The sequence below is a fragment of the Sapajus apella genome, unplaced genomic scaffold (genome assembly GCF_009761245.1).
Source record: "Sapajus apella isolate SASKATOON/1434 unplaced genomic scaffold, GSC_monkey_1.0 scaffold46, whole genome shotgun sequence".
NCBI lineage: Eukaryota > Metazoa > Chordata > Mammalia > Primates > Cebidae > Sapajus > Sapajus apella.
Genome location: NW_022436986.1, coordinates 8,012,918 through 8,027,497, shown reverse-complemented (window position 1 = coordinate 8,027,497; position 14,580 = coordinate 8,012,918). Strand labels below are relative to the sequence as shown.

General features: G+C 36.6%; 1 protein-coding gene across 1 annotated transcript in view; it reads left to right on the top strand.

The window, feature by feature from the left end:
* Positions 1–14,580, top strand: part of GRIN3A (glutamate ionotropic receptor NMDA type subunit 3A) — a 164,952-nt gene that overhangs the window by 65,674 nt on the left and 84,698 nt on the right. The window contains exon 3 of the mRNA XM_032240229.1: positions 6,799–7,846. Coding sequence (XP_032096120.1) covers positions 6,799–7,846 — 1,048 coding nt within the window. The remainder of the gene's footprint in view (positions 1–6,798; positions 7,847–14,580) is intronic.

Below are 14,580 nucleotides of genomic sequence, written 5' to 3'. Positions count from 1 at the left end.
CTTTAGGGTAGCAAAAGGACAGTCAAGGAGACGTTTTACATGTAAACTCAAGAAATCACTCACATTTAATGTTTAATTTGAAGAGCTATCCCATATATGGAGAAGAAAATCGAACAGAATTGGACCACAGGTAAGCTCTGTGGCTAAAATGGACAAATTCGTGTTATCATAAAAGGAAGGCAGATACCACAGGGCTCAGCTTTGGTGAAACAAGCCACAAAATATAAGCTGAACTAGTAACAACTCACCATCAAGTACAGAGAAGTTCCCTAGGGCTGTAAGAAACGGGAAAAATTGTAAAGGAGACATTAAGAAAATAAAGGGAAGTAAATAGATGGATCTCAGAAGGCAGTGGGAAGGGAGCTGGAATGGCGACACACAGTAAATTAACTAACAATGGTCAAATTAACTAACAATGGTCAAAAAGCTGCTTTAAGACAAGATCTCCCACTAACAGGACAGAATATTGACATTTCCACTATACAAAGACCACTAAAAAGAAAAGGGGGAGAGGGAGGGAAAGAGAAAAAATAAAATTCAGAAAAAATAATAAGAGAAAAAATATTAAAGAAATAATGAGCTAACTGTGGATTAACCCACATGCCAGAAACAGAATAATGGAGGGAAGGAAGTCAGAGGAAGATACGTAAAATGAGAATAATTTAGAAAATCAGAGAGTTTAGGGGAAATCTCTGAAAAATTAAGAAGTATTATACACATGGAAAAATACCAGTGTAAACTATGTATAGTAAATAATTCAGATAAATGGAGATCCGTGGACATTGTAAAATATCGAAATTGGCTGTAAGAGTTCTAAAAGACAATCCAAAGAGAGAATAGCTTGGGGCTTGAATGAAAAAGAGCAGGGGAAAAAAAAGACTGCATAAGCGAGAACTTGCAACAAATGCAAAAGTGTAGAACTCTAGAGAATGTGAGTTCTTAATTAGAAGATTCATCATAGATATGAATCACATTAAGAAAATATAGGATTACTGAGCACCTATCTCAAGTTTCTCTTTCTCCCAGAAAAAACAAAATGGAAAGGAAAGCTTTAAGAATATTCCTTTGTCTCCTATGAAAAGGACTTTACTGAGCTGGGTTTTCTACTACATGTCAGTAGTTGGTAGATCTGAAGCTAAATTAAAAGTAACCAAGAAGCAGATACTTAAATTCCATGTGTAGGAGCAAGTAATCCTGACAAGTAAACCCTGTAAACCTAAGGAGAATTAGGTGATGCTGACAGGAAGGGAGTGTGAGGGAATTTTATTAGCAATAATATTGCTAAAGATTTCTAATCAGGCAAAAGCAAAAAATCAAAATAAAGTTCTCACAGACAAAAAAATTGATAGAACTTGATGCAGGATGAGCGAATCTGTCATTCCTCAGGGGAAAATATCAAATATGATGAGATGATCACGGTAAAAGAAATTTAGCTAGTTTTTCAAGATATAAGAGAAAGAAGATACTGATCTGTTTAATGATAGAAAGTTCCTAGGGGTAAAAATTAATTTTAAGACCTTGCATAACAAAATCATAGAAAGATATGATTAATGGAAGGTAACAATAGAGGAAAAAAGAAAAGGTAATAGGGCAATTTAAAAGCCACAAAAAAAGAAGAGGTAGATATCCAAAGAGACAAGTTGATGAGTGAAAAATGATCTAAGTAGAAATAAATATGTCATCTATAAACAACTAGGTCATGAAAGAAGACACATGAGGATGGTGATACATTTAAACAACATAAAAGTAGATTAATATGTGGCCAAAAATGAAGGCTGAAAACAATGGAATTATTTCAGAGCTATTTCCAAAGCAAGGAAAAACACAGATTCATAATAAACATAAACACATAAGACTAACAAAACTGTATGTGCCAAATAAGACAAGAAAAATCAGGGGGGCAACAGTTCTTAAAATCTTTAAGAAAAGAGCAACATTATTTGTAATGGGAGATTTTTATTTAACTTTAGCAAATTTTAGAGCAAGTTACAAAAAGTAAAAATAGTATATGAATAATGTAATTAATACATTAAGATAAACACTGCAGTTAACATTTCACAGAGAATGTACATTCATTTTGATTAGTACATAGAATATTTACCCAAATATGCCAGTATTTTAGCACCCAAAACAGGCTGTAAACTTAAGCAGCAGGTTATTATACATGAAAAATACAACAAATCAAAGCTCAAATCATTTAAAATTACAAAAAAAAAAAAAAAAAAAACCCTATGTCAACATCGGGACAGGTCTAAATCCCATACATATTACCTATTTATCATTATGTATTCTGTCTCCTTCAATAGAATATAAGCTGCATAGATTGTGGTCTTACTTCACTACTGCATTCCCAGCACCTAGGACAGTGCCGGGCACATAGTGAGTATTGTGGAATAAATAGATAATTGAATGTGTGATGTGTTGCTCATTTTATGCTGAATAAATAAGAAAATCCTTTCACTAGTATGTCAAAATTTTGCATGCAATATGGCTTCTAAAATATATCTCAAATATATGAAATATTGATCTTGCTTATGCTGTGAACTATCTTAAAAACATTTTCTAAATAATTTGCAAAGTGCAGATTTTATCTCAGCTGTTATGCAAATCAACCCATTCTTAATTAGTGACATATTGGGAGCTTTTGATAAAGAAAAATTAATTAATGAACCTCATTCTTTTAAGGAGAATGGTATCTTGGGATGTTTGTTGATAAAAAAGATGAATACCTGAACTACTTTGTTAAACACTCACAAAACCAGGTTCCCACTCATGGAGTGAGATCCGGGCTCTTATCAAACCATGACAAAGATATTGTAAATGGTCTCCTAGTCACCGTTTCCCCTTCCTATATATGCATTTTACTTGCTTCCAGACCAATAATACTAATGTCGATCTCTGTTAAAGTCATTATGCTGCTCAGTAATCTTCATGGTTCCCCTTTTCCTACTAAAATAAAATTCAATCTCATAAAACAGGGACAGGAGGCCTCTATAGCCTAGTTGCAACCTGCCTTCCCTATGTTATTTCCTAATATTTTTCTACCCTGCTTTCCAATCAGATTGTTATGCTTACCACCTCCTCTTACATTTTCCACCTTCATATCTTTCTTCCTAACATTCCCAAATCTGGAAGATTTGTTTAGGGTTCATATCCAGGCTGGAGCAGTTACCTGATCAGCACAGTGAATGGTAGTACTATTGTTCCCTTTGATCCAGGCTCTAAACATTTATTAAGGAACTTAAGGTTACTTTTTTACACCCACATTGCTCTATGGGCTTACACCGAGTTTATATTCAACTAAATACTATCAGGTCTTATTTATAGGACCTACAGTCAAGCCAAGTCTCACACATTTTTAGTCAAATTTGCAAGCCTGTGCATTTGGCCCTGTTAAATCACTACTTTTCTTTTTAAAGATGAAATGTCTCTTGATTATGCCATTTCCTCTCCACTTCTGCTACTGACTTCACCCTTACCACTTTAAGCCCTTTATGAAACTAGCAGACAGAGAGTAAGAGAGGAAGCAAAAGAAAGAAAGAAGCAGCACTGTTCCTCACATGTGGAATTATGTTTAATCCCTTCCTCCTTCCAAGCTATGTCCTATATAACCAGCAAGGGAAAAACATCATTCTAAAATTAAATCTAATGATCTTGTCTCTCCCCAGACAAATTCCCCTCAGTGGCTCCCCATTGTTTTCACTCCAGCCTCAGATCTGATGGAATTCATTTCCCATTCCCATCTTCCTCCTTATTTTTCATCTCAAACAGCTCACACTCTCTGTCTCCAGCCTTTGGGTTTGTATCTCCTTGAAATGACAACATCATTTCCCAACTTCTTTTCCTGGCTTACTGTAATTCCTTCTTCAAGACTCAGCTCTGGCACTTCCTCCTCTGGGAAGCTTCCCTTGGCACCCTATGGTAGAATGTGCAGGTGCTCTTGCTGTCTGTTCCAATGGCACCAGATTTACCTCTGTCATGATGCTCATTATCTGGGTCTGAATTGCCCACTCACTTTCTTTCTCCCCAGAATTAGACTTTGAGCTTCTTGAGTTTCTTGAGACCAATGAATTTGTCTTTCATCCCTGTAATTCCAGTGTTGGAACAGTGCCAAAAGTTTATCAGTTTATGTGCCAGTAAAACTATTCCTGATTTTTTTTTCTTGTTTATCCAAGAAGAGTAAAAGACAAGATAAAAAAGGAATGTGATAGAATCCAATGTAAGCAAAATCAGGATTTCAGCCCTTTGATATTTTAACTAACATAGTGAGCATTTGAACTTTGCTATGCATCATGACTCCATCAGTGCAGGTGACTATAGCTAAAGCTCTCAGGAGATTATTTTGATTCACCCTTATCGTAAGACTAAAAATAAAACAGGTACAAATAATCCGTCATAAGTGGTGATTCTCTGGGACCCAATTTTTTGGAGCCAATAGTGAAACGAGCATTAGGTTTTCTGGGCTGAGAACTCTGGAGACACTGAGGTCCATATTGATTTGCCTTCTTTGGAAAATGACTGCCTCAAAGACAACTGGGCCTTGTCCCTCTGTCATGGCCATCTTAAATGTTATTTAATACGAATAATCAGGAATAGGTTTTACTGGAATGAGGGAGTTGTATAATCTCTGGAGGTTTCTGATGGGTTTGTTTTTTTTTTTTTTTGAGATGGTTTAAATACATACTTAGAGGTAGTTTCTCAAGGGACCATCCAGTTAAGAATCTATAATCATTAAGCCCCAAACATTCTTAAAATAATGAAGCGTTCTTCTTTCCACAACTTCCTCTTTACTTTCCTGATCAGTAAATTGACCAGAAGAAATTAACCTACTTACTACTAAGCGTTTATTTCCTATATCAGCAAGTGTGTGTATGTGTGTGTTTTAACAAATCTAAAAGTAGATTTCTTATAAAGAAGTGTATCAGCTTTCACTTATAGTACCTAGGTAATTATCAATTGATTAATCTGTATATGTTAATGATTTGGCTCCTTCTCTAAAGAAGCAGAAAACTATTTCAAAGTCTTAGATAGCTAAGACTTCATTACTTGCAAAATAGAATTTAAGTGGTGGAGTGCCACTGGGGAGTACTAACATGAATAATTACCATTACACACAATCTTACAAAATGAACAGTTTCACTGCATTTATTGATAGTAACATCTTGAAATGTGATTTACATTTATATCTCTAATGAAAATTAGTATGTACTTCACACTTTCTGGTTTCTCTATGTCCCTTCTGTGGCAACATAATGTCTTAGTACTTCTATTTGCATTTGTAATTTACGGAGTAATATTTGTGACAGGAAATGAGTGAATATGTTTTGCTGAGAGCCTACACTTACAGCATCTGATTGTTCAAAATACCTACATTGTTCCATTCTACATTTCAATTTAATTACTTTTAATTTGAAATATGACTTGAGTAACTGCCATGGATTTATCATAAATACAATACTTGGTGTTTCCAACTTTTAAAATTTTATTAAAATTCTTGGGAAAAGTGACCTGGAGACAGCCTTGACTGAAAAATACTTGAATGACATTACATCATAGTTGCCATATCTGGAATATTTGTTCCGTGTTAGATGTAGCTTGTGCTTTACATAAATTATTTCCAACTCCTGTAATGAAGGAAGTATCATTTTGTCTATTTTGCTGGTGACAAAACTAAAGCATAGAGTTAAGTAAATTGTTCAAGGCCAACATTAGCAGGTGGCTAGGCCAATATTCAAATGCAGGTGGATCTGATGCCAAAGCCTCAGCTTTTATTCCAACACAAGGCCATCATTAAGATGCCGCAAGCTTATATGTTACCTCTTATTCTTTTATCTTCCCAGACTTGAGAAAGACAGAGGCTATGACCAAGCCTTATTCGTCTAGTTTTCTCTGTCTAGTCCATATCAGAATGTATACTGTAAGTACCCTAGTTCACAGGGTTAGGAATCAGTATATTATTTAGTTGGTAATTTTCCTTTTTGTGGCTTCTGGCAGAAACCCTCTTTAGAGCCAGGGCCAATTGTTTCTAAAGACTAAGATGGAGGCTACCCTGAGGCTATCTTGAAAGCTGCAAGTTGATTTATCATCTTTTTCTTTGTTCTGTGGATGAGCTCCAATACGCAGCTTGAACTAGCCTCATGGGGACAGATACGTTAATTGATTTCCTTCTACAAGAAGAAACATTGGTAACAAGATTTGGCTATTTTCTAATGTTATGAATGCAGTGTTTAAACAATTAGTAAAGTATATGCATACGTTTTGATCTCATTCTCTGTACCAAATACCTAGATAGATAGGTAGGTAGGTAGATAGACAGATAGACAGACAGATAGACAGACAGACAGACAGATAGATAGATAGATAGATAGATGATAGACAGACAATGTAGTTATAATTGAACATAATCAACAATAGAAGTAGGATATGTTAAAGATGCTGAAAATCTCCATAGCTTGAAAAGTTGCAAGAATATGTCATTAACAGTTTACAACAGAAAATGGTTAACACATCTCTTGACTAGGAATTAAAAAAACATTTAAAGTAAGATTAAGAGTCAAGCACCTGGCCAGAATATTAGAACCTGAGAGTGAAATCTCATTTGCTTAATATAATAGGATTTTACTCCTATAATAGAAAATGAGTCCAGCTTATTAATTTCTGAAGAAACTATAGGCAAAGTCATTTTAAATAAAAATACGAATTTATTTTTATTAAGACAGGGAAGCAAAGATGAACACGGCTTCCTGTCTTTGGTCTCTCTTCTGTTTCTTACTTTTTGACTTTGCTCTTCTTTTCCAGGTTTCTGGCTAATACCACTTTCAGAGGCCTCAGTGGTTCCATCAAAGTAAAAGGTTCCACCATCATCAGCTTAGAAAACAACTTTTTCATCTGGAATCTTCAACATGACCCCATGGGAAAGCCAATGTGGACCCGCTTGGGCAGCTGGCAAGGGGGGAAGATCGTCATGGACTATGGAATATGGCCAGAGCAGGCCCAGAGACACAAAACCTACTTCCAACACCCAAGTAAGCTACACTTGAGAGTGGTTACCCTGATTGAGCATCCTTTTGTCTTCACAAGGGAGGTAGATGATGAAGGCTTGTGCCCTGCTGGCCAACTCTGTCTAGACCCCATGACTAATGACTCTTCCACACTGGACAGGCTTTTTAGCAGCCTCCATAGCAGTAATGATACAGTGCCCATTAAATTCAAGAAGTGCTGCTACGGATATTGCATCGATCTGCTGGAAAAGATAGCAGAAGACATGAACTTTGACTTCGACCTCTATATTGTAGGGGATGGAAAGTATGGAGCCTGGAAAAATGGGCACTGGACTGGGCTGGTGGGTGATCTCCTGAGTGGGACTGCCCACATGGCAGTCACTTCCTTCAGCATCAATACTGCGCGGAGCCAGGTGATAGATTTCACCAGCCCTTTCTTCTCCACCAGCTTGGGCATCTTAGTGAGGACCCGAGATACAGCAGCTCCCATTGGAGCCTTCATGTGGCCACTCCACTGGACAATGTGGCTGGGGATTTTTGTGGCTCTGCACATCACTGCCATCTTCCTCACTCTATATGAATGGAAGAGTCCCTTTGGTTTAACTCCCAAGGGGCGAAATAGAAGTAAAGTCTTTTCCTTTTCTTCAGCCTTGAATGTCTGTTACGCCCTCTTGTTTGGTAGAACGGTGGCCATCAAACCCCCAAAATGTTGGACTGGAAGGTTTCTAATGAATCTTTGGGCCATTTTCTGTATGTTTTGCCTTTCCACATACACGGCCAACTTGGCTGCCGTCATGGTAGGTGAGAAGATCTATGAAGAGCTTTCTGGAATACATGACCCCAAGGTAATACTTCCTTTTACTTTAGCTTTCTTGATTGTCCATTATAACTCCACATGTTGTGTCTTCTGCTGTAGTATGCCCATGTTCCTCCATCTAACACAAGAATATTCTCTTGGCCAAGTATAGAGACTAGTCCGAAAGTCTGTTGCCTGGTTAACTAAATATTTCATTGTTTCATTAACTGAAACAGAAGTCTCAGTGGGTGTCTTTTCTAGAGTAGGTCTTTCTAGTAGAAATATCTATTAATGTTTCTTTTCCTTGTATTATTTGACCATCTGATAGCACACCTAACAGGGAAAGGTCTTATAAGGTATTTTTACCCAAAGCAGACCTTAAAAACTGATTAATGACTTATCTTGGGAATTAATAAAAATAAATTGGAAGATCCACATTTTAAATAGTAAAGAATCATTTTCATCTTAAAACATGATACAATGGAAAGAACTAAAATTTTATTACAACTATCCAAAGTCAACCACTAGGGAATTCTCAGAGTATAGAACAAGGAGTGTTGGACTGAGATGGCAGGATTAGCTAAGGCCTATAAAGTAAGGAGAGCTGTTCAGCTGACCACCTGGCATAGAAGGGAGAGTGACAGCAGTCCAAGGACATTCAGGAAGATTTTATCTATCTAGGGTACCCTTGATATCCTAGACATCTGACTCTAAGGGTAGAGGGAAGAGGAAGTATAGAGCGCAGGTAAACAGCCAAGGCAGTGGTGATACTCAAGTAAGGACAGCCATGTCCATGTTCTCTCTGGATTGAACCAGGGCCCCTCTAAGTGACCTGGGCTATAGAAAACTTAGTCCAACCCAATGGGACTAGAGAAGAGGGGACTGTCAAGGACCAAGGCAATTAGAACAGAGCTCAAGGGAGTACTGCAGTCCTGATGGGAAACAGATCTGAAGCTGCAGTGCATTCTAATATCAGGATACATTTAGTAGGGATTGGAGAAAGATTCAGTTCATCAGGCACACTCAGGACATATCATATTTAAAGCAACTTGAGCTAAGCTGAGCCTTTCAGATTATATAACATTCACATGCTTTTCCAAATACCCCTTGTCACACCAAGTCTCAATGTATTGAACTATTTACTATAAATTACTATGCAACATTTAAAATGAATTTCATAGAGCATCAACAAATAGGACATTTGTAGCTATCTTTACTAAATGATAGAATGCCCCAGAGGGCTGGTGGCAGCTTTAAAATTTTTTCATAGATGGTTCCAATTGGATGTAAGTTCTGTTTTGGAAACAAAAAATAAGAAATTTGACCCATGTATTGCAAACCTCCCAATAAATGACTTGAACCTTATGAGAGGATTCAGCCAACAATGCCTCACTGACTAGGTAAGAAATTTTGTAATGACTACTCAGGGCTTTATGTTAGGAGCTGGAATTCACTGAACACAAATAAAATCATTAGCATAAATAAACACATCACCCTAAAGAGAGATGTTAGTGATGCCTCCACATTCACACTCTACACTAGCATCAGCAGCCTTTGTTCATTCTTTGCCCCAGGAGTCCTGCAAATCTTCTGAAGGTTTTCAGTCTCACTGGAAACTTAGACTGTTTGTGAGAATCTCAACAATGTGACTCCTAAATTATTAGCTCAAAATTAAAAGTGTTTGGTCTGATCTAGTAAAAAAAAATCTAATATATGCCTGTTGCAGAGATTTCAGGCTATTATGTAAAAAGATGAACACAATATTAACTAGAGTTTCATTTATCAAAACCAGTGATTGCCAAAATTAAGTCATGGATGCTATGCATGAAAAAGCTATAACAGCGATTATGCTAAAGTATTTTAAAATAAAATTATAAAGACAAGCTGTACATAGCAATAAAATTATTTTTAAGCAAAAAGAAATAATCATTTTACCTCTACTCCACCAGAATGAAGAGGTGAACTTTTTTTTATAAATCTAACGCAGTCCACAAGACAATGCCGGAACTGGATAAAGTCAACTTTGCATTACAACTAGCGAGTTCTTAATGAGATAGGACAAACCTAAATCTAAACTATTTTCAATTTGAGATAATAAATGAATTTCCACTAAGTTTCCTAAAAATGGATATGTGTCTACTAGTGTTGTTTCTATGTTAAAATATCTCTTTTGTAGGTTCACTTTTTTCCACAAAAGGACACCCAGATTACTTAGCTAAGAGATGTTTGACACCGAGACTTAGGAGGAATAATTGTTGTGATAGAATTTTTTAGTTTTCAACCAAATATGTTGTATTATGTGGACGACATAATGTCCTCACTCTCAAACAAGAGATATAAGATAAAAATGATTTCCACACCCCTCAGTCACTCAGAATGTACTCTCATGATACTGTAGTTACTCACATGAGTGTTCTTCTCTCCTATTCATGCTAAATTTTTTTAGGAGGGCTTGTACCTGTTTCTTACACTAAATTATTAGAACAATTCAGAGGTAAATGAATCAAATTGTTTGACTTCAATCAATTAGGGGAGAAAAGATATAAACAAAAGGAGAAACAACTTAAAAGTAATAAATATGCCAAGGTTTAGCAACAGATGAAATACCGTTCAAGTTCAAGGAAATAATGATCACCTTCAATTCATTAGAAGAGAAAAAAGTTTAATTCATAAGGTAATATTTGTGCCTATTCTTAAAGAATAGTAAGAATTCAGAATGTGTGTCCAGGGAGGAGAAATGGACATCCTGAGTGAAGGAGCAGACCGTATTACTTGGAGGTAATACTTTATATTACCTGTAAGGTATATATTACTTATTTTATAATATAACATATTACATCCAATTAATTCATTCTGCTTCTTATAAGTATATAGGTATATAGTATAAATTATATAGGTAATATCAAATATAAATTACAGGCAAGATATGAGAAATCTAATTTAGCCACAACGAGGGTTACAGGAGAGGAAGGAGATGGGATCCAAGTCTGGAAAAAGTAAGTTTAATTGAGGTAACAGAGGATCTTTGATGTCAGGCTAAGAAGAGTGAACTTCAATATAGATCCATGGCCATTTGTGAACAATGGAATAGCACAGTATGGTGGTATCCATTCAGGATGGCTGCTTCAGCAGCAGGCAGACAAGATTACAAGAGAAAGAAAGGGAACAGAGCTGAAATTATAGGTTTGGTCACTGAAGAAAGGATGCAAGAAATATTGTGATCCAATCAGCAGGACTTGGCAATTAGTTGGTTGAGAGAGGCAACAAAGAGTCACGCCTTCAGAGCTGCAGGCCTGAGTGTCTGAGAAGATGCTGGTACGGAAGCAGGAAAACAACAGTTCACAGGCTAGAAAATACGGCACTCAGTTCAGCTTCACACATGGCATTTTTTTTAACTTTTAGTTTAAGTTTAGGGGTGCATGTGCAGGTTTGGTACATTCTGTCATGGGACTTTGTTGTATAGATTATTTCCTCACCCAGGTATTAAGCCTCGTATCCATTAGTTATTTTTTTCCTGTTCCTCTCCCACCTCCCACCCTCTACCCTCCAGCAGGCCTCAGTGTGTGTTGTTTCCCTCTATGTGTCCATGAGTTCTCATCACGTAGCTCCCACTTGTAAGAAACAACGTGAGGTATTTGGTTTTCCCTTCCTGTTTAGTTTGCTAAGGATGATGGCCTCCAGCTCCATAGCATACATGGCATTTTAAAATCTGTTTTGAACATTACAGTGAAATCCAACACGCATTTGGAAACATGGGGGGAGGCCAGAATTCAAGAGAGAAATTGAAGCTAGTAAGAATCCTGGCGGAGGGAGGCAATACTGTCTATTAAAGCCCTAGGGGAGTATACGATCCCCAGGGGAGAAGGTGATGGGGAGAAAAATCTCTGTTTGAAGGAATGCACCATGAATAAAGAGTCCTAGGGCTTTGGAGTATAGGATTTGTGGAGCGATGAAGTGAAAGATAAAGAAAAAGGGTGACCTGTAAAGTCATGCAGGTCCACAAATGCCACTCTATAGTTTGAATTTTATTTTTTCGAGGTGAATATGGGAATCATCCTACCTGCCATGCCTACCTTCTTGTCAGTGATTACCAGAAATGATAGGCAGATTCATGCCCAGAACAAACCACGAGAATTAGCATGCATGTGTTTTAATGTCTGATGAAACTATTAGTTGGTGCAAAAGTAATTGCAGTGTTTGCCATTGAAAGTCACAGGTTATGTGATTTAATTTTTGAAGTATTTTTCAAAATTTCATTTTCACTTTGCAAATTCACTTTGATAGCATTTTAGTTCTAATCAGGGCAAATTTAGTGCTTACAGAGAAGTCATAGATCTCTGTGGTTCTTTTGGGGCATTTTTTTTTTTTTTTTTTTTTTTTGCTGTAAGCCAAAAATGTCCCCAATCTCAATGAGAGGTAACATTTTATATGGAGTAATGGTCACACTCTAAAGATTATCTGCTTTATTTACTACTTACTATTTGCTTTATTTCTCTTCATAATCTTTTATCTCCCTCATCTACCAGATATTAGGATGGTCGCCTTCTACCACATTGCCATTTCCATCCTGTATTCACTGCATACAACTCTCCTCAGTTAATTCGTCTCAGGAAAATTTTCCTGTGCCTCCCCATTAATGCTCTTGAATACCTGCCTCCTTTCCTCCTATAACTTCTTTGGTTATCTTGAGATAATCTCTCCAAGTCTTTCTGTTATAATTGTGTGCCCTAAAACTTTGAAAATAATAGAAGAATTTTACTAAGGAATTTGCTCCAAGGAACTGATGTTTCTACCTCTTAGAGCTATCTAAAATGAAACCAAATCTAAAACTGAAACTCCCTAAAGTTCCAGCTACCCTTTTCTTAAAACTACATTTCTGTTGCATATAATATTTTAAATTATAATAAAAGTTTTTTCTTACTTTTGTGTAAATAGTTTATATTTCTAGCTCAAAATTTAGGCTGTTTTTTGGTATTAGTCTTAGAATCTAAACACCACTTATGAAACATTTCTATGGAAAAAAATATGTTTGAATGAAAAACTTATTGACTTAAAAGGTAAGATTTGTGATTCTCTATATTTAGACATGGTCTGTCTGCAAGTTGAGTCCTAGCTATGTATCTGCAACCCTGATATGTGATAACTTACAATGAAGTAATAGCTCCATTTTTCTTCTTAATCATAATTGTTTGGAATGCTGGCTATTCATTTAACACAATTAATAAAACTGTTAAGATTTAAGAGGGTGAATATTTTATCACCATTTCAGGGCTGAGATTCATTGGCTTTAAACCACTGCTTTGAATCAGAAATAAAATTAAAAGCAAAAGCCTGTGCAAGAAAGACAAATTTATGATTCGCTGCATGTTGCAACAGCCACGGGAGGTTGAAATTTTTTTTTCCTGATAGGGGGTTGGAAGAAAGAAATAATCTTGTTGCTGGCTGCTCTTGCAGATAACCCCAAGGGAGAGGAGCTGGCCTGCTGTGCAAATGAGGTTCAAGAGGATGATTCTATCCTTACTTAACTATTCTTGCTAGAATAATCTATTTTACACTAAAAGTTATATATGTTGCTTCTTACAGCCTCCTACCAACTCATCTGGGAAGCAAGCTTCATGCTACAGAGTGGGTGGGCTCTTGAAGCATGAGACCATGAAAGCAGAATTTATGAGTTACAAATTTAATAGAACTTATTTAGATATTTCCTCAATGTAAAAGAGCACTATCCATTATAGGCAATGCAGAAAATCAAGTAGACAGATGGAATCAAGCATCCATCACCTCATCATCCAAATCATGTCATTTTAGCATTTGGGGATGATTGACAAGTGGATAGAAATTGCAGCCGTATTTTTATCCAGTGAGGTCTCTCTTTGGGTCTGTGGTCTAAGGAGTGGATCTGGGCATTCATAGGATCTTTCAGCCATTGGCATCTGTTCTGCTGGCATCTAAGATGGGATGAGAAAATAACTTTGCAGAACATAAAGTTCACTGAAAAATAAAGCTCCACTTCCCCTCGTGGAGTTGAATTGGCCCAGCTGAAAGCACTCAAAATTAGCTATTTGCTGATTTCAGTGGACATTCTGGTACTTCTTTTCCAGCTTCTCCCCCTTTAGCCCTGAGAAGTATCTAATAAAAAACAAAAGAAAAAGAAAAAGTCAGCTCCATAGAGGGAATAGGAAGCTAGTGTCATTGTTGTTCAGGCAAATCACAGTACTGTTTTAGAAACACATTTCTGAACATTCAAGTAAATATTAAAAATAAAATAGACATGCTGTGAGGGCAAGAGCAAACTTTAACCAAAAATATTAAAGCAAAGGACACTGGCATAGCTCTAGTAGGAAATGAGAAGCATTTCCCAAAATAAGAAAAACCACCTTTATTGATCTTCATATAACAGCATGTGGCTGCCCAATAAAACGTATGAATTCGTATAATAAAAACTGGCTGTGAAGAAGGGAAGGATGCCATAACTCCAAGGCAAACAAGATAGTGAAAATGGAATTTGAGGTGAAGGGAAAGAAACTGAACTACACCAAACCACTCATTCACTCTTTAAGTCATCCAATAACAGCAGCTTCTAGTCCAAGCACCATGCGAGGTGCCTGGGAATTTAAGAGTAAGCAAAATAGACACTGTCCTCGCAACATCGAATTTAGTAGGAAAGAAAGACATTAATCAAGGGAGCACATAAATTAGTCAATGATTGATTTAAGGCATGCTAAATCACTGAGAAGTGAAATACAGCATAAACTAGGAGCTTTGCAGGTGACCTGATCTGAA